Source organism: Staurois parvus, unplaced genomic scaffold (genome assembly GCF_062004578.1).
Source record: "Staurois parvus isolate SC_StPar_1 unplaced genomic scaffold, SC_StPar_1.0 ptg000420l, whole genome shotgun sequence".
Classification (NCBI taxonomy): Eukaryota; Metazoa; Chordata; class Amphibia; order Anura; family Ranidae; genus Staurois; species Staurois parvus.
The window spans coordinates 3920895-3945612 of record NW_028318216.1 but is presented as its reverse complement, the minus strand read 5'-3'; the positions used below and the strand labels follow the sequence as shown (position 1 = coordinate 3945612).

Here is a 24718-nt window from a genome sequence, read left to right as displayed (position 1 = left end):
CTCTGACATCACACCACCAAAGAAATGCATATAATATTCATTGAATGTAATGCTACAGAAAATATGCCAGAGTCTATGAACATACTATAGGATTTGTTGGACACTGGAGGAGACATGTTTCAAGAGACAGTCATGACCTTGGGATGCATTACATGAGACTGCTTCTCGGGATGCATTACATGAGACTGCTGGAGATCATGGATGTTACAGCTCCTTTACAAATCAATGCTTTCACATTTATTATTTCCCTCAAGAACTTTCATTATAGAAGATTGAAGGAATAGGCAAAACATAAAAAGAGAAAAGGGGTGGACAGCACAAATAATAGTAAGATAGTGTGAAAGAAATAAACTGAACCATTAAATTGGTTGTAAATCCTTGCATACATCCAGCAAAGTGACTGGCCTCAGGTGATACACAGAGATGAAAAAAATCCTCCTACATAAGTTGTACCTGTCTATCTGCAATCTTCTCTTCTCTATGTCCATTCAAAGTCCTGAATTTATAAGGTTTGTCTGAGAGTTTAGAAAAAAAGGGGTGGTGAGCTGAAATCACACTCTGCAGATCTGTGAGGAGAGCTCTGAGAGCTGATTGGAGGGAAGAGACACACCCCCTCCTCCACCCGTCACACAGGAATAGAGCTGAGGCTCTCAAACTGCTGGAGGTCCCTCCCCTTTCTCCATTTTTCTTCTGGTGTCAAGAAAACCTGTCAGAGACATGATCATAGTAGAAGAAGGAGGCAGCGGACAGAAATGATACATAGTGCTAAGGACTGAGACAAGTGCATGCTATAGAGGGATTTGCTTTGTTCACATTTCATGTCTGAGGTTTACAACCACTTTAACTACTAGAAATCTCTGTAAGTCAGTCTTTCTCAAACCTTTTACCCTGAAGAAACATTTAAAATAGTTTTCAGGTCTTGGGGACCCCTGTTTAAAAATAAATATACCTATAACCAGTGGCAGGTCATGCATTTCACACCTACCTTCACTAATGTCCTAATTAATCTAGCAATTTCTGGTTGTAAGCTTGCTAGATGGCCTGGTGTTGCCAACTCAAAATCTGATTGGTTAAAGCTACAGTTTCATTGCCATTTACTGTAAGCTACAGGAGCCTGCACTGTTGATTCTAAAGGCCTCAGTCCAGATTTCTTTGACCCTGGCAACATATGTTGGCTATCATGGCTGAAATATAATTGGATAAAAGCTCTAACATAAACATACTGTACTGGAAGCAGTGAAACCATGAGAAAATCTATGAAATTAAGAGAATAGACTACTGGCAAAAACACATTCTTTGAAAAAAATATATTAAAACATAGGTCGGTGATTCTGATAATTTAGGCAGTGTTTAGGCCAGCAAAGAAGGCCTTGCTGACCCTGACAGCCCACCACTGCTTATAACTCATGGTACATTAGCCTGATCAGCTAATTTAAAGACTAACAAATGCATTGTATCTTAAGTATTTTATAGCCAGGGCAGATTTTTTAACACTCCTCCCAGCTCTGTATAGTTATTTTAGTAATAAGTTTAGCATGAAATTAATATAAATTACAAAAAAAAAACAGTAAAACTTGTGGTGTCCCCTAACATTAGTGGTTAGTGTAGAAGTGATCCCTTCCATTCATGGTCAGTGTAGAAGTAACCCCTTCCATTGATGGTCAGTGTAGAAGTGATCCCTTCTGTTCATGGTCAGTGTAAAAGTAACTTCTTCCATTGATGGTCAGTGTAGAAGTGATTCCTTCCATTGTTATTCAGTGTAAAAGTAACTTCTTCCATTGACAGTCAGTGTAGAAGTGATCCCTTCCATTGTTATTCAGTGTAGAAGTAACCCCTTCCATTGATGGTCAGTGTAGAAGTGATCCCTTCCATTGTTATTCAGTGTAGAAGTAAACCCTTCTATTGATGGTCAGTGTAGAAGTAAACCCTTCCATTGTTATTCAGTGTAGAAGTAAACCCTTCCATTGATGGTCAGTGTAGAAGTGATCCCTTCCATTGTTATTCAGTGTAGAAGTAACCCCTTCCATTGAAGGTCAGTGTAGAAGTGATCCCTTCCTTTGTTATTCAGTGTAGAAGTAACCCCTTCCATTGATGGTCAGTGTAGAAGTGACCTCTTACATTGATGGCCAGTAGAAAATTGCCCACTAGCATTCGTGGTCAGTCTAGGGAGGTTAATTTGCCCCTGCTTATTGTTCAAGGAACCCCTAGCAAGCTCAATAGGAATCCCAGGGTTCCATAGAACCCTAGTTGAGGAAGGATGCTTTAAAGAATATTTTTTTTTCAATGGCTTGAGCAAGGGCGGACTGACCATTGCGGCACTTAGGCACTGCACAAGGGCCAGAGGTCAGTAGGGGGCCCCATGAGATGCCCCTGGTACCTTTCATAGGCTGTTTTGGGTGTGGTTTGAGTGTAGGCAAAGACACAGGGGCCCCATGATCCCCTATTGCCCGGGGGGCCCCATGAGTTGCCAGTCCACCCCTGGGCTTGAGTAAGCATCAAAACAGACCACTGTCTGCAGGGACCCTGGAGACCACACAGTAAATGCTGAAGGGCTACATGTGGACCTTGGGCCACAGGTTAGGCTCCAGGGAGTTAGAGGATAAAGTTAATTTTAAAGATAATGAGTTTTTATACAGCTTGAGAATCATTTTGAACATTAATACGTGGAACATTTCAAAATATGCCAGAGAGCAAACTCCAATTAGGGGGTAGGAGCCCAACCTGAACTACCATTAGTGTGGAATGCAGGGGTACCTATACTGAGTGCCCCATCTCATATGTTATGTCCCGTATCCTGTACCAATTAAGTGTTAGCATCTGACTTCCTACCCACACTTGAAAATAACAGCTGTAATCTCGTTAGGATGCGTTCACATCTGAGACAGCCCTTGCCGCCATCTGAAAGATGATCATGATGGAATGCTTTTCAGAGGGTGTTTGGCAGGCAGTGAGGACAGGACATCGCCTTCTCACTGCCTGATTTAACCCTGTAAATGCCACAACACCATTATGCAATCTCATGCATTGCACACGGTTGGGATGCAGACCCGTAGACTTGCATTGGTTGCGTTCAATGCTCACTGAATGCAACATGCTGTTTAATTTTTTTCTGTACCTGAAGGCACAGCCAAGGCATTTTTCAGCCCCGAGTAGCTGCAATACTTTGGTGCAGGTGTGTGGTTAGCTCAACTGCCTGGTTTTACTGCCCACTAGCTGCACATGTGAACGAAGTCTGACTCTTCTTTCTCTACTACCCTTTGTAATAACCCCCTTCTTACAAGTCAGATATTTTAATATGACAGCTTTCTTCCTCTGTGTTGTGTTCCCACAGGTTTGCAGCTCTTCAAGTCAGCATGAATGATGGTTTAAGTTTTATTTCAAGCTCTGTCATCATCACCAGTACACACTGTGTAAGTCGTGAACCTTTACCCTTGTGTGCTAATTGCACAAAATTAAAATAAAAGGTAAGTCAAACCCTAACTGAGCTTAAATCTACTCCCACCCCCTATCTAAGCCTATTCTATCTACCCTGTAAAGGAAAGATGCCTATACTCACCTATTCTGAAGTTCGGTCCAGTCACATGATCTCTCCAGCACCGGCTTCAGTGAAGAGGAGAGATCATCAACGGTTGCAGAGCCTGAGCGATGATGTCACTCTTAGACTTACAATGGGGCATCCTTTTCCGGCTGTCCCTCCTCTACACTGAAGCCGGCCCTGGAAGTTGATCATGGGACCAGATCACAGCGACTTCAGGATAGATGGAATAGGCTTAGAATGGGGGTGGGAGTAGATTTAGGCTAAGTGTTTGACTTGCTTTCCACTTTAAGTATGGAATAATTAGAAAAGTTGTTTGATGTGTTATGACCAAATATATATTTTGCAGATCCATGTAAATAAGGCCTCTTTCACACAGCCACTCAGGTGGCAGTTGCAGGTTTATTCCCCTACAACTGCCTGCCTAAAATATAGCATACAGCCAGAGGGGACTGTACACATACTGCGGCAAATTTAACACAGCTTGTTGAGTTGACAAGTGACACCACCTGTCAAACGTGTCCATTTAAATCAATGGGATCATGCCGCAATCACAAGCCAAGCGCTTGGATTGCAGTTGTGTCAGGGGTGTATTTACCACAAGGCAAACAAGGCATTTGCCTAGGGTGGCATTTTTCAGGGGGGCAGCACTGCTCCCTGGACGAAGGGGCACTTGTGGCATGGGGACCAGGTAGGATCCAAGAGAGGCTGCGGGCTACTTGATAGTGTATGCAGAGCCTGACTCTCGTTCCCAGGGATGTCCGGAGCTGTGAAGGTGTCTTTCTTTCTTTCGGGGGGGGGGGGGGGGAGGGTAAGTGTGTGTTAGTGGAAAACTCTCCTGGGGGGGAAGGGGGGGGCAGGGGGGTTGTTAGTCAATGTCAGGCTCTCTCTGCAGGGTGGGGGTCCAATTTTTGCCTAGGGCAGCACAAGATTTAAATACACCACTGGTTGTGGTGCATTAGTGCCATTCAAAATCACACTTCAGCAAAGAAAAAAAAAAGGTATTCAAGAGACAGCAGAACTGCCTCCTGAATGACTGGGAGCTGTTGCTTAGCCAGCCTCTAAAAAGCGGTCCATAGTGGATCGCTTTTCACAGACTGCCCTAGTGTGAACTTAGCCTAAGATGCTGGACAGCACTCTAACCATCATCATGACAGTAGAAGAGCCGGCCACACTGCTTACCACTGAGGGTGGCTTTTTTGTTGTGTTTTTATTTTGTGACACATCTGGAAACAAGAAACTGAGCTTCAGCTGCTGTAACTTAGCTGTGACTGAAAACTTTATTTTCAAAGCTACTGCCAGTAAATATTTAAAGAATTCTGGAAGAGCTCAGCTTAACCCCTTGGTTTCAATGCAGGTTTAGGCCTCATGCGCACTGGGTGTAAAAGCGTAGCTTTTAAGGGCACTTGATTATTATTATTTTTTTTCAGCCCCTAAATGCCAGTCTAAGTTAAACTATGGGGCCATACACACATAGGCATTTACGGGCATTTGGAGGCTAAAAAAAAAAGCATCACTTGTGCCTACCTTTGAGCAGAAAAAACACTTGACGCATCTGAACACCTGTAAATGCACCTAAACTCGCCTAAACTCTAGGTACATGTAGCTCTTGAGCATTTATTCATTTCAGTCGCAAGAATAAATTAATATTTTGGCCAATGGAATGAATGAATGCCCAAAGACCTGATGCGCCTAAATGTGGCTTTAGGCACTTTTTTTTCCAGCCTGGGGAAAAAGCGTTCAGTGGAGCTGGGCATGGTGCCTTACAGTTTCTGATATTTAACCTCCCTAGCAGTCTGATTATGTCCATATTTCTGTGCTCAAAGCGGTACATTTTTTTGCATGGAAATATGTATTTTTTTATTGTAGGTCTGTAATTTTTAGGAATAACTCACTGAAATCTGTCCAAACAAGAGTCTAGTAAACATCCCGGGTATGTTACAATTTGAAACACGAAATCATAAATTATAATTTAATAAATAATCATAAAAAATAACATGATAATAAATTTAATTCAATAATATAATCAAACCAAAAACACTGAAATTTGAAATATAGTGCCAAGTTCACACATCACTGAGCAAAGTCGCAAAATCGTTTTCAGTGTCTGATGACGAATTTCCCCACAAATCATTATCACTCAATTCTGCAAGTGGTTCTAATTTACTATCGCTGTTCTCTAGCTGGTCTAAAACCGCTTTTGATCTAAAGGGACGCTTTTTGGACGCCATAGACGTTTCTCAGTTTCCAGGCAGAAAGAACAGTAAAAATGCAGGCAGGGCACAGGACAAAGTACTAGGGACAAAATGTATGTCAACTGGTTTGATACAGTAATATTTTACTATGTGATTTTAGTGATTTTAGTGAATGTCACTTTTTGTCATTTTCACATTTCCCGCCGTTCCGTCCCCGTACGTCCCGATGCTCGCAGGCGACGGAACCCAGATGACAGATGCCGGCATCCGCCGGAGGACATTGCCGGGGACACTGCAGGAGGGACATCGCGGGAGCGCAGGACAAGGTAAGTGAAGAACAGATCCCGGAGCAGCGCCGCATGGTAAGCCCGAGTGTAGCTCGGGGTTACCGCTTGTGGTACTGAAACTTTACCCCGAGCTACACTCGGGAATACCGCCAGGGAGGCTACGTAATTGGCTCCTGTATAAATTAGGCCTAGAAGGTGTATGTATGACTGCGAGTTAGGGACTTTAGATTGTAAGCTCTTGAGGGCAGGGGCTGATGTGAATGTATAATATAGATGTAAAACACTGTGAAAATTTATGGCACTATATAAATACAGTACTTGTAATAATAATAAATACATGTATGCAAATATTCAAAGAGCACTTAAAGCGTGAGTTCCACTCATCCTGTCAACAAATAAAAGTCAGCAGCTACAAAAACTGTAGCTGCTGACTTTTAAAAAGCAGCCACCTACCTGTCCCTCGGTCCTGTGGTGTGTGTCCCTGCAGCCAGTTTCACCGGCCATCCTGGATTCCTGGAGGCCGGCATCTTCAGTGTGGGCACCCGGCTGTGACCGCTTGCGGCTTCACAGCCGGGTACCCACTGCGCATGTGCGAGTAGTGCTGCACTTCATGAATGGTCCTGTAGTCTTCTGGGACCTGTCACAAAAGACTACGGGGAGGGAAGGAGGAAGGACACCTTCTGTTTCCGATCGCCTAGGCGGTCCGACCACAATTGGGAGCCGGTACCTGTCAAATTTGGGTACCCGCTCCCCCCCCCCCCCCCCCAAAGGTGCCAATCCTTAATGGGGAGCAGGGGAGCAGTCCTTAAAGCGGAACTTCCCTTTTTGGATGGAGCTCCGCTTTAAGACCCCGCACACTATGCATGGAGGTAACATGTGAATGGCACCCTAAAGCACATGCATTTAAGTTCACCACAATGCATAGGTGGGAACCATCTGTGCTTTGTGAGCGCTGTATTGAAAAAAAAGGAACAGGTCCACTAAAAAAATATCATAGCAGTGCATTCAAAATTAAACTTACAAATAACCGCAGGCAAAACTTTTGTTACATTTGGATAGGGTGGAGAGGCTTTAGGACACCTGTCAGGTTTTTACTGGTGTCCCCGTTGGGGAGATTCACCATCTCTATTTCTCCGGGGATTACTTGAACAGTTTCTTCCTCTCTGATAAGTAACTACTGAAACCAATGATCTCTTAGCTATCTGTAAGAAGATTCTTCCCAATGTCCATGAGCTGTAGATATAGTGATTATTACTAAGGCTTCCCTGAGCCTTGAAGTGGTTGTAAAGGCTGTAGGTTTTTTACCTTCATGCATTCTATTCATGAAGGTAAAAAAACCTTCTGTGTCCAGCAGTGCCCCCAGCCCCCTCAATACTTACCTGAGCCCCATCACAATCCAGCCTCGGCTGTCCTAGGTCTTTGCCTCATTGGCTGAGACAGCAAGTGGGAGCTATTGGCTCCCACTGCTGTCAATCACAGCCAGTCAGCCACTCAGGAGGCAGGGTTAAGGCTCGGCACCGTGTGTGAATGGACACACAGAGTAGCAGATGCCCCCACAGCCTCCTATGCTTTTCATCTAAGGAAGCTGCCATCTTAGCCCCAGTTTGATCTTCAAATGCCATGATGCTGCACATGTGATCAGTTATGACTCCAGTCATTGGATTGTTAGAAAGTCTGGTTGAGAAAACAAGTAAATGTGACAGTTACATTCCCAATGTGCCGGGAATATAACTGGTTTTTGAAACTTTTAAATTGCTGGGTTTAGTTCCGCTTTAAGTTTCAAGACTTCATCCATGTTAAAAAGGTTGAGAAAGACTGACATAGAGGATATACCTGTACACTCACTGGCCACTTTATTAGGTAAACCTGTTCAATTGCTTGGTAACACATATTGCTAATCAGCCAATCACATGGCAGTAACTCAATGCATTTAAGCATCTAGACGCGGTGAAGAGGACTTGCTGAAGTTCAATTTGAGTATCAGAATAGGGAAGAAAGGGGATTTAAGTGACTTTGAATGTGGCATGGTTGTTGGTGCCAGATGGGCTGGTCTAAGTATTTCAAAAACTGCTGAGCTCCTGGGATTTTCACGCACAACCATCTCTAGGGTTTACATAGAATGGTCCGAAAAAGAGAAAATATCCAGTGAGCGACACTTGTGTGGAGGAAAATGCGTTGTTGATCTCAGAGGTCAGAAGAGAATGAGCAGATTGGTTGCTGCAGCATTCAGATGGTAGGGTCAGAATTTGGTGTAAACAACATGAAAGCATGGATCCATCCTGCCTTGTATCAATGGTTCAGGCTGGTGGTGGTGGAGGTGGTGGTGGTGTAATGGTTTTGGGGGATATTTTCTTGGCGCTAGCAAGGTATACCAAATAAAGTAGCTGGTGAGTGTAATTGTGGGCCTTGAGATCCACAAGGAGTTTTCTCCTTCTCCACTCCATTAGTGAGTGAAATATGGTAGTAGCCTCTACCCTAAAGGCGTGATTACTGGAGTCCTCCTAATTGACAAGATTGTCATTATGGAGCCTCCAGATAATATAGGGACAGCCTTATGCGCCAAAATGCAATAAATGACACTTCCAGCTCATTTCCAGCCTCAGAGATAAAAGAATAATTTAATAAAAACGTGTTGATGGAATTTGGGTTTGTGTTGATGGCATCCATTTGATATACAGTATGATCTCAGATCAATGAGCGCCAGTTCACATTGAAACGTGGTACGGGAAATGTGCATTCCATGAGCGTTTCCTGCACCACATTCAAAACTCTGGATAACGGGGTACCACCAGTCTTCCTGTACAGGGCCCAGGCCAATAGGGGGGGCAAGTAGCTGGGGGAATCAGATGTGGGCAGAGAGGATGATAGGCATGGTGGGGGGGGAGCAGTTACTGGAACTGATCCCCTGTATGGCTCTCTCTGCAGCAGCTGAAACTTGGCTTCTCCTCCTCTCCCTCCCGCTGGCTTTCAGCTGCTGCAAAGAGAGCCATACAGGCAATCTGTCCCAGTTATTGCACCCCCCCCCGCCGTACCCATCACCCTGTCTGTGCACCATATGTTTCTCCCCTGTGTGACTCCAACCTTGCGGTGCTGCCGGCTTCCCTCCTCTCCTTTCCACCAGCAACTGCAAGCACACAATAGGATCCTTCTGGATGGGGAGTGGGCCCATTGCCACATTTACCAGCCCCTTTCTTTCCTGAACTAACACAATGAGTAATCGGTACCAATCACTCACTGTGTTCATTCATAACTGAAGCATAGTAATCTGTGTTTTTTTTGGTCCGGTTGCAATGTGTTTTTAAAAGTAGTACATTCACTACATTTGGTGTGCTACAGTAAGATTTCAGCCTATTCAAATGAATGGACTGAAAACACACTGCATTCAAAGCCAATAGAATTTCCTGGTGTGAACCACCCTCAAAATTTATTTACAGGTGTCATTGACCTCCGACAGGCTTGCATTTGACGTCTTTCAAGCAAGTTTTGTGCTCCCATAGGCAAACATGGGAATGTGAAGGCAAACGTGAATGTGAACAAAAGCCCATTGACACAGGCCCTAAAGGATCGATCCATATGGTTTCCATATTTAATGTAATGTACATGAAATCATGTAAACAATGTTGGGATTTCTTGGGGAAAAGATGATTACCTAGGATCGATTCTTTTTTGTCAATAGCTTTTTCCCACTGACTAAGGCTACTTTCACACATATGCATTTTTGCGACGTTTTTTACTGTATTTTTACCTTGTTTGCAGAGCATTTATTCTACAGGACACTTGACTAGAAAACCACACCAAAACCACAACCCTTGTGCATTTTTGATGCGTTTTTAATCCATTTTTCCATTGATTTCAATGGAGAGGTGTGTTTTTGGTGTGTTTTTGTTTTTTTTTACCACACCAAACCTGCACCAAAAAGGCAACAAGCAGGATTTTAAAAAATGCACTAGACCCGCAACGGATCAGTGTGAAGAGTTCCGTAGGAATACAGGGTCACACATTTTTCTTCTGCTTTTTTATAAAACAAAAGCAGAAGAAAAAAAGATCAGTGTGAAAGCAGCCTAAGGGCTCATGTACACTGCAGCTGATAAACTCACGTTTAGGAGCTGTTCAGCGTTTTTTTCAGCAGCCCCTGAACTCTCCCTAATGTTTTCCTATGTGTCCATGTACACATCTTCATTTACAGTCGTTTACAGGCATTTGAGTTTACAGTCGATTTTTTGAATGCAGAAAACTTGCTTTCAGCAGTTGATTTTATCAGCATTTCAAATGTAAAATGCTTGTAAACGCGACAAATCACGTTTATAAGCATTTGTGTTTGAATTTTTTTTCTAACTCTTCCAGATCCTGATGCTGTCCAGAGCCTTTTTTCATCATGAAAAATGCATGCAAAGTGTTTTCAAGGTACTCAAATGGACAAAACACTGAACACAGGATGTTCCTACCAAGCTTGTCACACATTGTAATGAAAAATTCACACCTCAGACTTCTCCCACCCTTGTAAACAAAAGATATGTTAATGACCATTCACTCTTCAAATTCCTTATGAAGACCCCCTGCCAGGTGGCCTTAATGACTCACTCCAGCAGACACCTCAACACATACTGCTTCTAATCTCTGTATTTCTCTGAAACAGTCTGAAATAGTTATAATTTACCACTTTTCAGTGCATTCTGGGCATTTGGGAGGTTCTCCTGTGCTTATCTTTAAAAAATGCTTCTAAATACAAACACGCATAAATGTGCATAAACGCATTATGCAAACGCAGCTAAACATACATTTTTTAACCTATGTGTTCCAGTAGTCAGTTTCTATCATTCAGAAGTATCCCGTGTACATGGGACCTAAAGCTCTCCCCCTACCCTCTCTATTGGAACAAACTTTTTCAGGACTTGTTTAGATGGACGGCAAAGGGGGTGGCAAACACAGGTGTGTAAGCCACAGTTTTACAACTCCCAATCACCCACCTAAAAGATAAAATACATCCAGATGCTACAGCTGCAGCAAATTTAACACAGCTTGCCAAGTTGTCCGTCAAACTCACTCATTGAAGTCAGAAATATTGCAATGCATCCGTGAGCGAAACACTTGGCTCCCGAGCCCAACACAGTAATTCCATTAAAAATCTCTGTTCACAAAAAAAGCAAAAAAAAAAAGCAGGCATTCCTGCCAACTATTTCTCTACTGCCCTCTGAAAAGCAATCCAATGTGGATTGCTTTTCAGTGGGCAGTAGAAACTGCCACGCATCTAAATTTAGCCTGAAAAAATGATTTGTTGGTCAGATCTTGCACACAGAGACATTGATAGCCTGCAGCTCCCTCTAGAGCCACAGAGAGCTCCTTTTTTAAACGCGGTAGCTTGATATTGTGTTGTACTACTGTATGTCCATTTACCGAAAGACTGAACACAGGCTTACTGCAGCAGTTTAAAACAGCTGTGTCTCTGGACCGAGCAATAACTTACAATGTTGCCGCCTCCTACAGTTTACATTTCCTTAAGCAGTTTTTTATGTGGTTTTTAATTATTTTTCCATTTAAAAAATACTGATGTTGCAATAAATAGGCACAATGTAGGAATTCTTTTGGATTTTACACTGTTAGAAAACTCATTATATTGAGACAGAGGTAACAGTACTAAGAAAAATTTGGTGCACTTCCAGCACATCTTGGAGTAATAAACGGAGATAGGCGTCTACATGGAGAGTCCTCTGACCTGAGCTTAGGGCTCCTTCTCACACACAGCAGCCTTTGCTACCTCTCTGAAAAGCGATCTTCCAGAGGGTATTTGACAGGCAGTGAGGAGGTGGCAGCCTCAGCATATGTTTTAAGTCTAAGGGCTCATCCGCAAAAGAGCATCCCGTGGTGGATTGCTTTTCAGAGAGCATTTGGCAGGCAATGAGGAGGCCTTATGTTTCTTCCTCACTGCCTGTTTATTCCCTAAAAACCCACTTTACTGTTTTACAGATGCATGCATTGTTGAGTGATTTTGGCAGCACTCAAATCAGTACCACCTGCCAAACACGTGGCCACTCCACAATGTAAAGCCTTGCTCCCTAAAACATGTATACACCCCTGTCTGATACATTTGCAGCTTAAGGGTGAGCAGATGGAGGGGCAGTAACAGGGGAGGACTGACCATTTGGAAACTTGGGCACTGCCTGAGGGCCCAGGGTCAGTAGGGGGCCCCATGAGATGGCCCTGGTACCTTTTTCATAGGCTTTTTTGAGTTTGGGCAAGGACACAGGGGCCCCATGATCCCCTATTGCCCGGGGGCCCCATGATTTGTCAGTCTGCCCCGGGGCAGTAAACAAAAGCAGCATGCCTGTGGCATATCTACAGCCCTGAGTGAGTGCATACCCTTCTTCTAGCTGGGTGTTAAAATTGTGGCTCAATTGCCTACTTTTACCACTCCCTCAGCCATCCATGTGAGTGAGCCCTAAGCAGGGGCGGACTGACCATTTGGAAACTCGGGCACTGCCCGAGGGCCCGGGATCAGTAGGGGGCCCCATGAGATGCCCCTGGTACCTTTTTCATAGGCTTTTTTGAGTTTAAGAAAGGACACAGGGGCCCCATGATCCCCTATTGCCCGTGGGCCCCATGAGTTGTCAGTCCGCCCCTGGCCCTAAGTGTTCAGTGTATGTTGTACTTAGTCAGGGACATAGAAAAGGTGCAGACCTACATTGCAATACAATGAATTGCAGGTACAGCATTGAGTGGCTGTATACCCTACTTTAGTTGGGTGGTAAACATGTGGCTCAACTGCCTATTTTTACCGCTCCCTCAGTCATCCATTTGAGTGAGCCCTAAGTGTAAAGTGCATGCTGTACTTAGTCAGGGACACAGAAAAGGCGCAGACCTACATTGCAATACAAACACAAGGCAAGTATAGCCAAAGCTATTTGACTATATAGTACTTCTCCTGTAGCTCACAGAAGTGCAGTTCTTTCTGCACTCCTGTGACCTGTTTTCAGCTGATGACGATCTAAAGTCCACCGTTGGCTGATGTCACTCAGCTAGTCCAGGTTCTAAAAAAGATCCTGATCATAGGGTCAGAATCCACCCAGAAGCCTGGAACTGCAACTGCCTCTCAGCTGCATTGCTGGAAGACTGAACCAGCCACTCCAACCCCAGCCCAGCATTCCAGTGAGCGCTGGAGGGGCAGAGTAGAGAGCCAGTGACTTGAAAGTAAGGAGGGGGTCATTGGGTTCTTCTGGGCTACACTAGGCACTGAGGATAGGGTCACTCGCCCTGCACACAGGGTACCTTTGCTGTGTTGTGCTCATCAATGCCCCGGGATAAGGCGGGGACTGCTTTCAGGGAAAAATCAACCTTATGGCGGTCCTCCAATTTAGAGATGGACCAAACACTATGTACACTGAGTGAATAAGCCAGTTCCAGCTAACCTTCTGGTCCATTGTCAATGCACCCATTGACTGTAATTGCTGCATTTAAGAGGGACAAGCTGAGCCTATGCCCACTCCACCCATCCAGCATACCTCTGTTACCTCACCTTCAGTAACAGAATGGAAATCCCGTTGTGCACCTAGCGTGGCCCTCATACATGCACTTTGTTCCTTCTGCTTTTCCATACCTGGTGGCTAGACTGAGGGCCTCTGGGACGCTGATCTGCTCCCCTTGCTGTAAAAGATGAACCACTGGAGAAGGAGCCCAAAATAGAGTCCCCCTCACTACTGGAGTATGCCACACCTAACGCAGATACCATGCTTCATATCAGGTTGCTTGTACTGGTTACTAGCCTCTAGTTACTCTTGACAACCACTTCTCTTCTGAACTATGTTGACTCTTGAAGAAACTGATCTCAAAACCCAATGTGCTTTAAATGACCCAAGCTTCAAGTGTCTGTGTGCTGGTTACTTTCATACACCCCTTTAGAAGGACTTCAGACCACGCAGAACAACTGTTCAAGGGCTTTACTGATAGAACTCAACATAATAGTCTAACAGGCAAGAATATTTTCCCCAACTATTCCTAACTGTGGCTGCCCTGGCATACCTGCATATGTAGAATTCATAACTGGTAAGTCCAGATTGGCAGGAGTCCACGATGATGGTGACCCGATGAGTCCCTGGACTAAAAGTTCCAGCTGACCATTTTACACAATGGCATTATGCAGTTCCCCAAGCCAAATTTGGTGGAAGACTTCCCGGAGACTCATTGGAGATCCCTCTGGACACCAGGGATCTGAAGCCCTCTCCTTATATATTCACAAAGGACAGGAGGGCCTGATCCAGAAAACCCATGTGAACAAAGCCCTGGGAAGGCGAGAAAAGCATTAACCCTTTCCCCCGGGCTAGGGCAGCCATGACTAACTAACTGCAGTAGGCAACCTGCTTACAGACTGACAGTCACAGCTTTCTGCTCAGAGGGGGAGAACTGAGCAATCAGTAGTGTTTGATCATTCAGTTCTCACTGCAGAGCTGGCAGAGGATAGATGCAGCATCGGTTCAATGCTGCATCCACCTAGGTGAGTATAAATTCTTGGGTTTTTTTAAGTCCATACTTGTTTTTAATATGTAACAAAAGGCTAAACTTTTATTTCTTCATTTTGGATAGAGTAAGGGAGGGTTATAGCCCCTGTCAAGTTTTTTTTCTGCCCATTGGGGAGATTTCCCTTCACTTCCTGTCCCAAAGCTAGATCAAGTGAGAGAAAATCTCTGCAAAGTGATGTCAATAGAACTAGTATCCCTATTGGAAGATTTCTCCTCTATTACTGTTTTAATGTCAGCCAAAATGTGTGATTTTCTTTTACTTTTGAAAATAGCAGTAAACAGGACAAATAGAGAGGGTGAATCCCTAACAGAGATACAGACAGCAATAAAAATGCACAGGGGTTCTAACCCCTTTCCATTCTGTCCAAAGCTAAACTAAACGTTTTGTCTTTAGTTTAATTTTACAACAATACTGGTGATACCAACAATGTTTGAATGATATTATTCTTCGCAGCTCCTAGGAGTGATAATAAATACTTTTTCTAAGTTATTTTTAAATGAGATGCTGACAATATAATTATAGGGTGTAGAGTGGAATTAGAGTTGCTGGAAGTAACTAAGTCTGAGTTTCTGTAAACAGACTTAAAAAACGTTCTGCACAGGCTTATGAAGAATAGGATTATTTATCCAGTTCTCAAATTTTTGGTTAAACACGTTGAGGACTTGCATTGTTATTAAAGCCCAGCGCTTTCCAAAATGTTCAGAATTTGAATTGGTTAGAGTAGGGGTGCCAAACTCAATTTCTACTCTCCCCTACATCACAGTGCACCCCCTTACCCTGTGCTTCTGCTGAGAAGAAGCTGGAGCATAGCTGGGAAGCAGAAAGTGCAGGGTCTGGAGGAGGACCACAGGAGGGCTGGAGTAAGCTGCCAGAGTCTGCTGAATGCTGAGACCAGGGGAGGCAGAGTAGGGTTGCCACCGCATCCCTTTATAACCAAACATATATTAATTACACAGGTTCTGTGTCTGATTAAGGTGGTAATTAAACTCACTTAGCGCCTTACCTGCATTAAATTAGCCTCAGAACCTGTGTAATTGAAATTGTGTTTGGTTTTAAAGGGATGAGGTGGCAACTCTAAGGCAGAGACAAGCCTCTCCACAGCTGCACGGAGAAGCACGGGATCTGGCAGAGGAGTTCTGTCCTCCTAACTACTACTGACTGCTGAGACAAGGAGTGAGGGCCACATGAAATGGACTGGTGGTCCGGATTAGGCCTTGTGTTTGACACATGTGCATCAGTGTGAGAAAGGATGTGATTTGTATTGCTGTCTACATCTCCACTGGGGAGATTTCCCCTCACTTCCTGTGAAGAGAGGGAATGGTGGCTAATCAGTGTGTGCACGCACACAGAAAAATACATTTTTAGTAGAGCAAGAAAGGCTTAGAACTTTTTACTGCAGTCTGTGTCTTTCTGGTAACACCTGCTCCCCCATTTCTTGTCCTGGTGTTAGAGGGAAGGGGCAAATTTGTATGCCAATCCCTCCACTGGCTTACGATCACCCAACAAATAAAATACAAAATACTGACAACAACATACTGTACATAGGCATCCACAGCTCTGTCCCCACCTACACCTCAAAATGTCAACTAAACCATCCTTTTCACTCCTACACTCTAGCCCAGGGGCGGACTGATTATTTGGAAACATTTGGCACTGCCCGAGGGCCTGGGGTCAGTAGGGGGCCCCATGAGATGCCCCTGGTACCTTTTTCATAGGCTTTTTTGAGTTTGGGCAAGGACCCCATGATCCCCTATTGCCCGGGGGCCCCATGAGTTATCAGTCCTCCCCTGCTCTAGCCCCCTCATTCCCTTCGTCTATGCTCACTTTCAGGACTTTTCCAAAGCCTCTCTCATCTGGAAATTTCTACTCAAATCTCTCCAGCTATCTGCCAAGCTGGCCAAACATGGGTCAAAATTTGGCTGGTTCAGCAGGGATTGGTTGAAGTTTGAGGTTGTACAGAAGTTGAACTACTGAACGACTTCTGTGCAGCTTCCCTTCTTGCCTGGTCTGTGCAACACCGATCAATGTATTCTTATGGGCTTCCAGTTGGTATTGTATGCTGTGCAAAAATTTTGGTTGTGGAAACAGCAGCACAGTGTCTCAATGTCAAGCATCTCATCTTGCACCACCCTTTCACAGTCTCAGTTTACTACAGCATACAATACACTATTGTATAAACATTAATAGATATAATAAAAATGGAGCTAAGGTGACATTAAAACAATGTCTAAAGATGGCTGACACAAACCCGCTACCAGTACAGCATGCCTGAAATATCGGTAAGAGGCGGCTCCTCACTTATCGACTCGTTCCCTTAAAGGCCTAGTCAAAAGACCAAAACTTGGTCATTAAGTGAGGAGTCTCAGTTTTTTGTCTTTTATAAAAGTGGTTACGTGACCACTATTCCACTTAGTATTTAAACAGGTGCACTCTATTTTCTCCAATGAAGGTGGTGTTCAACCACAGTGGCATTGCAGAGGGAAAGGAAGTCAAGAGGAACATACTGCTCTATGGTTTCCTGGGTTCCTGGGGAAATGATCTGGTTGGATGCTGTCACTCCATGTAACCCTGGTGGCCATCTTGGGTCAGGCAGAGTCTATTTAAGACCATGGCTCACGGGCTTGGTGCGCATTTTGCGAGTGGACAGCATACAGACAGGTCACCCATCTGGCTGGGAAAGTGAATAGCGGTAGGAAAAGGTTCCAGATGAGTAGGGACAAGATATGGACACACCATTCCTCCTGGAATCCTTCCATTTGGGCACAGACCAGCCAGGCCACATTCCCTCTGAGACCTGCTCCATTACATGTTGCTGTAAAAACCTATGAGTGTTCCCAGTGGGGTGCTTGCATCATTGAACTTTGCCTTCAATACAAGTTTTATTTACTGCAACCTGACCTTGTGTGGTCATTGCTGCCGCACCACGCTGCACCTCCAAACAAGTACTACAACCACTCCATTGCTAGTGAGGACATGAGGTGGAGATATCTTCTGATGATTGGCAGTGTCCACCAACATTACATCAAGAAGGAGCTCTTTTACTCTATGGAGCAGGGGCAGACTGACAACTCATGGGGCCCCCGGGCAATAGGGGATCATGGGACCCCTGTGTCCTTGGCCAAACTCAAAAAAGCCTATGAAAAAGGTACCAGGGGCATCTCATGGGGCCCCCTACTGACCCTGGGCCCTCGGCAGTTTCCAAATGGTCAGCCCGCCCCTGCTATGGAGCCAGCTCTGCTTTGACATGGTGGGAGACAGCTATAATCAAGACTTAGGAATGCTTTTGCCTGCAGTTCTGCTGTTCCCTTTGAGGGCTGACCTTCCAACATGTCTGTCAATGCTACCACATATCTGAACTTTTTAAAGTAAATAAATATATAAAGTGGAAAACATTAATAACAAGCTTTACGCTCAATATTATTTTTTCTTACACATACACTGTAAGAGCTGGTTAGAGCGCAGCTGCTGGTGTGTGGTATGGGCCAATCATGGCACATCTCACTGTTTAATTTCTTGTTTTCGAAGAAGCTTTAATGAAAAGTCACATTGTTCTATTGGGTACAGCTAGGTGGTTGATTGCGTTGCACCATGGTGCACTGAAAAAAGTACTGCAAGCCTTACTTTTCAGTGCACACCAACACAACGCAATGGTATAAACTGGCTAGGAGACCATCTTGCCTTGTCTTGCTGTGGGTCTGTGCTGGAACAGCCACCCCATACAGTTCTACCACACCTCTTGTGAATATGCCCAATTGAAATTTTTGTTTAAATCAAATGGATACAGGTGCATCAAGATAAAAAGGTGTTCAAAGTTCAAGCCTGGATTTACACTTGAACATGTTTATGGGATTTTAGAGTATTTTTTTACACTTTTTAATGCATGTTTCTGATATTTTCAGGCATGACTGTTTTTGTTTTAGCCAATGGAAAGATATTTACTAGGTGGAGGAGATACTGTTGGGTACAAAATGGTAGCAAAAAAATGTTGTTTGCTTTTTTGAGGTGCTCCCATGAAGTATATTGAATGGACACAATAAAATAACAATGAAATTTGGTGCAGAGCATTGAGGTGCTTCTTGAGACGTGCTTCAGATCAATCAGGTGTGAATGTAAGCCTACAATTTGTTTCCTTTTAAAGAAGCCACAGTCCATACTGCTGAGAAAGACCTTTACTCTTGGTGTGAAGCAGTGGTCTCTTTGCAAACGTCTAACACACTCCATGATCAGTGCTAGAGCTCTCTAATCTGAGTATGAGCTTTGCATGTTGTCTCTGGTCCTGGATTAGCATACTGGATGTTCTCCAATGGCAGGAAAAGTAGGAACATTGTTAAGTGGTTGTATTTGGTGATATTTCATAACTCATTAAAGTAAAACAATGCTTTTTTTTTCTTAGAGCTGACGTCTTTTTTAAATAGACCAGTTGCATATCTCATCATTCTGTTTCTTGTTCCCAGTCTGACGGGACTATATTGGCGATCGTTCTGCTGATCCTGTTTCTCCTGCTGGTCCTGGCTCTGATGTGGTGGTTCTGGCCGCTGTGCTGTACGGTGGTAAGTCTCACATGTCATCCTCTCTCTGTGTTTCTGGAACCTGGCGTGACCCCGGGCTTGAGGAATGTGTTTAACCTCACTTGTTTTTTTGCATCCAGACATTTAATATTGCTGCACTTCTTGCATATATAAACAGCATCTTCTGTTTGTGGATTACTGCCTGACCTGAAAAGCACTCTGTATACACAGGCAGTAAACTATACCATCAATATAAACTTTTATTGCTAATAAAAGGGCTGCGTGTATATACATCAAAATGGCAGAGCTGCCTTCTAAAGTGGTTCATGGCTTAGGAGATCTAATCGTTCTCTATATTCAAATGGTTCCTCAAGGATTTACTTGTAAATGTAAATTAAAATGTACTGTATCAACAGCCAACATTATTTGGACAGCGTAGACAGGGTTTCTCAACCAGGGTTTTTTGGAATCCTAAGGTTCCTCCAGAGGTTGTTAGGGGCTCCTTGAGCAATGAGCAATTTCTGCCTCTCAGATAAGTTCCCAGTGACACCACTGAGTTGACCTTTTTAGCCATCTGTAAGAGTCATTCTTTCCAATGACCAGAAGGAGCATTCTTCCCATGGACCATTCTTCCCACAGACCATTACAATAAAATATCATGAATTGTAGATATAGTAGTTTTTAGCAGGGGTTCCCTGAGATTGGAAAGTTATTTCCAGGGTTCCTGTGTGTAGAGAAGGTTGAGAAAAGCTGGAGTAGGGAATGATTAAATCCTGTCAATTTTTTTTTCTGTCTGCGTCCTGCTAATGAATAGAGATGCACATGACAAAATAATTTGTTTTGAATTTGTTTGTGAGTTAACTATTTTGTTTCATCATATTTATTATGTTAGAATGATTCATTTTCAGAATTAGTTTCCTATTTTCATATTCGTTTTGTATATTTATTTTCAAATTGATTTGAAATGAATTTGAAATGGGAACATACACCACCTCACCTACACCACCTCCCTCCATGCCACCAAGCAAGCCTATTTCGTAACCCTCATCAACACCCTCTCCACCTGTCCTCGCCGGCTCTTCTCCACTTTCAAATCCCTGCTCTCCCCCCCCCCACCTCCACTTAGTACCTCACTCACCGCCCACGAGATTGCCAATCATTTCCAAAACAAGATTGATGCAATCCGTAAGGACATTGTCAATACACAATCTACCTCTCCACCTAGCCCCCCTCCCTCCATCACCCCCTCAACTCTCCCCTCCTCTGACCTCGTAACCACACTGCCCCCCACCATACCTAACGCCCCGCACACTATCACCTCCCCAACGCTCCGCTCCTTCAGCCCTGCTACCACTGAGGAGGTCACTAAGGTCTTCACTGAAGCCCGCCTCACCACTTGCCCCCTGGACCCTATCCCCTCACAACTCCTCCAGTTACCCCCCTCCTCCATCATTCGCTCCCTCACCCACATCTTCAATCTCTCCCTCTCTACTGGCACATTCCCCTCCCCCCTAAAGCACGCACACATCACCCCTATACTCAAAAAACCCTCCCTGGACCCCACTGACCTGAACAACCTTAGACCCATCTCCCTGCTGCCATTCACATCCAAGCTCCTTGAGCGCTTAGTCTACAATCGCCTAAGCACCCACCTCACTGATAACAACCTCCTTGATCCACTACAGTCTGGCTTCCGTCCCCTACACTCCACAGAAACCGCCCTATTTAAAATCATTAACAACCTGCTAACTGCCAAAGCTAATGGCCACTACTCAGTCCTCCTGCTCCTCGACCTCTCTGCAGCCTTCAGCACAGTCGACTACCCCCTCCTCCTTACCAAACTGCACTCCTTTGGCATCAGGGACGCTGCTCTCTCCTGGTTCTCCTCCTACCTATCCCAACACTCCTTCAGCATCACCTATAACGCTGCCACCTCCCCCTCTCTCCCCCTCTCTGTTGGAGTCCCCCAAGGCTCTAAGATATAAAAGAGAAATAGGATGACAATTCCTACTTAGGCTGCTTTATAGAATAAAATAAAATAGCATAGACTAGAATAGAAAGGAATAGAATAGCACATAATAGAATAGAAAATAAAAGAAGAGAATAAACAAGGATATAATAGAAATAAAAGGAACAGAATTAAACAGAATCGAAAATAAAGGAACAGAATAGAATATAAAGGCATAGAATAGGATAAGGAATAAAAGAATGGAACAGAAAAGAATAGACTAAGTAGAATAGAATAAAATAGAATGAACATGGCTGTCTTCCAAAATTTGCATTATTTATTCTATTTTTTCAATTCTATTATTTTCTATTCTAAAATTGGATAATTACTTGTGAGCCACTAGGAGTTTTCTTATTAAATATAAACTCTATAATCAATTAATTACGTACATAAAAAAATATATAAAAAAATATATATAGATTTACTAAAAATACTGAAATAATACTGATTAGTTAATTACGTACTTAAATTAATATTTGTGAAATATTAGATCGCCAGGTACTTGTTACACCCTCTCTAGGTGTGTGAATGTTAACCCTGAATGCCAATATTGTACCGCGCTCCAATATATTCAACCTTATGTGATATAGTGAATTCCTAAGTGTACCACCGATAATCAAATAATTACATCAATCAATTGTACTTAAATACATGATTATTGTGAATATATAAATTAATTATTTTATAAATGTGAAAAAATTAATAAATAAAATGTTTATCAAAAATTTATAAGTAAAAAATATATAAGTGAAAAATATATTTAAAGTGGGAATGACAGTTCTCTTCTGTGTAAATGAAATGGTATTGTTGTTCAGTCTAGTTAGTGTGATGAGTCTGTGTCCACTGCGAGAACCTCTCTCTCCTCTCTCCTCTCCTCTCTCCTCAGCACAGCCTTCTCAGTAGGGCTTTCTCCGCTGGCTGCTTGGTTTGTTCCTCCATATATGGAACATACAGAGAAGGGAAAAGAAACATAGTGTCTTATCCGGGATATCAATTGTTTATTATACTTTGATTTCCCACTCACATTGTAAAGATTTCAGTATCGCTTTACATGAAATGTATCCAGATCGTACTACAAACAGCCTTGCAGGTGTGGTTGCCTTCAATGAGTATACTCGCCGTTCCTCTGTGGATGCGTGATGATAAAAGACTTTTCACAGAACCACAAAGGAGCTCCTTTGTGGTTCTGTGAAAAGTCCTTTTCATCTCTTGAGTTTTATAAGGATATACTGGACAAATAACTGCAGATAAACAGGCTTTTATCATCACGCATCCACAGAGGAACGGCGAGTATACTCATTGAAGGCAAACACACCTGCAAGGCTGTTTGTAAAGATTTCAGTATCGCTTTACATGAAATGTATCCAGATCGTACTACAATGTGAGTGGGAAATCAAAGTATAATAAACAATTGATATCCCGGATAAGACACTATGTTTCTTTTCCCTTCTCTGTATGTTCCATATATGGAGGAATAAGCCAAGCAGCCAGCGGAGAAAGCCCTACTGAGAAGGCTGTGCTGAGGAGAGAGGAGAGGAGAGAGGAGAGAGAGGTTCACGCAGTGGACACAGACTCATCACACTAACTAGACTGAACAACAATACCATCTCATTTACACAGAAGAGAACTGTCATTCCCACTTTAAATATATTTTTCACTTATATATTTTTTACTTATAAATTTTTGATAAACATTTTATTTATTAATTTTTTCACATTTATAAAATAATTAATTTATATATTCACAATAATCATGTATTTAAGTACAATTGATTGATGTAATTATTTGATTATCGGTGGTACACTTAGGAATTCACTATATCACATAAGGTTGAATATATTGGAGTGCGGTACAATATTGGCATTCATTATTTTCTATTCTGTTCTATGCTTTTATTTTCAATTCTAATCTCTTTTATTCTGTTCCTTTCTATTCTATTCTGTTTTGTCTACTCTATTCTTTTCTATTCTAATCTTTTCTATCCTTTTATTTTCTATTCTATTCTGTTTTATTCTATTCTTTTCTATAAAGCTGCCTAAGTAGGAATTCCTAATTTTATTTCACTTTTATACCTTACTGTTTTTATTGCAGTATGTTTCCATTTAAAATTTGGGTTCAAATCAATTTTTGAATAATTTAATTTATTATAATTTATTTAAGAATCATTGGAGTTCATTACTATTGTGAGTCACGAATTTGGATGCATCCAGATCTCCAAATAACAAAACATTTAGTCCGAATTTCAATTCATAACAAAACAAATTGCACTTGTGTACTGCACATTCTCGCTTCACTTTCTTCCACAGAAACACAAGAAAAAGTGAGAAGAAATCCCTCCAAAATGAGGGAAATCATCTTCTGAACAGTTGTCACTAGAACAGGATGACTTCCCTTTGCTTCCTCTTCTGGTGACAACTGGTGAGTAAAATTTTAAAATAAATCTATGCCCAATTTTTGCATATTAAAGCATTAACATATTCTGAACAAGCAGTAAAAGGAACTTAAAACAAACCTTAATTGACCTTTAGGCAGAAATGTATTTTTAAAAAAATGTAAACTGAAATTGAAGCTTTTTTCTATGAGAACAGACTTTGTTGTGATATTTAAGATCCATGAGAATGAATTACTTCACATACATGCAGCATGAGAGGTGAGCGGGGGCTAAAACTTTGTTTACTGCTTGTTAAGAATATGTAAATACATTAATGTCCAAAGTCTGGGCACAAGTCTGGAGGTCTTAAAGTATATGTGAACCCTCACCCTGTAAAACAAGCCATAAAATGCAAGGCAAAAACATTTGTGTATAACTATATAAAAAAAATCTAATTTTTATTTCTGTGATCACATGACCTCTTTTTTCAGCTGCATAAGAGGCTTAGAGAGGTGGGGGTGGAGACTCCTTGTGATGATGGAGGGGGCATGGCAGCAGCAGCTTAAACGGAGCACAAACACAGTCCCGTGGAAAATGCAATAAGAAGAAGGGTCAGCCGTACACCGGAGGATAGATGAATATAGTGTGTATTTATTGATCCATAGGACAGACAAAACACCAGGACATGAATACAGGACCTGTTAACGCATTTCACACGATCTCGTGCTTAATCATACGTGGAAAATGCAGACAGAAATACAGTGGAATAAGCTGCCCAGTCAGGCATGTCAGCAAGAGGTGGAGAAACAGCAGTACACTGATCTTCCCAGTAAAGAGCTGTGCAGGGTTCTGCACTGTATTCCCACCCCATGGCTGCAGTGAAAATTAATGAGATCCGTTTGGATTACTTCCCTCTGACCAACGGAACCCGACAGGGTTGCCCTATCTCCCCTTTAAATTTTATCCTAACTCTTGAACCTTTCTTGTGCAAGGTGAGATCCAACCCAGCCACTACAGGGCTACAGCTTTCCCCTAACAAATACTAGATCGCGGCATACACTGATGATCTCTTGTACAGCCTTACCCATCCAAAGACCTCTATATCGAAATTGCTTTCCCTGTTCGCACAATATGGAGAGCTTTCCAATTTTTCTATTAGTTTTTCGGTGGCACTAAAAATTAATCTGGGGAGGGACCGTGTGGCACATTTACAGCATTCATACCTATTTCGATGGGCCGCATCCTCTATGCGCTACCTTAACATCAACATCACTTCTGACACCTCTACATTGCATGAGGTGAA

General features: G+C 42.9%; 1 protein-coding gene across 1 annotated transcript in view; it reads left to right on the top strand.

The window, feature by feature from the left end:
* The window catches only part of ANTXR1 (ANTXR cell adhesion molecule 1), a 279215-nt gene that overhangs the window by 130031 nt on the left and 124466 nt on the right, over window positions 1-24718 (top strand). The window contains exons 12-13 of the mRNA XM_089687210.1: window positions 3332-3410; window positions 18983-19078. Coding sequence (XP_089543336.1) covers window positions 3332-3410; window positions 18983-19078 — 175 coding nt within the window. The remainder of the gene's footprint in view (window positions 1-3331; window positions 3411-18982; window positions 19079-24718) is intronic.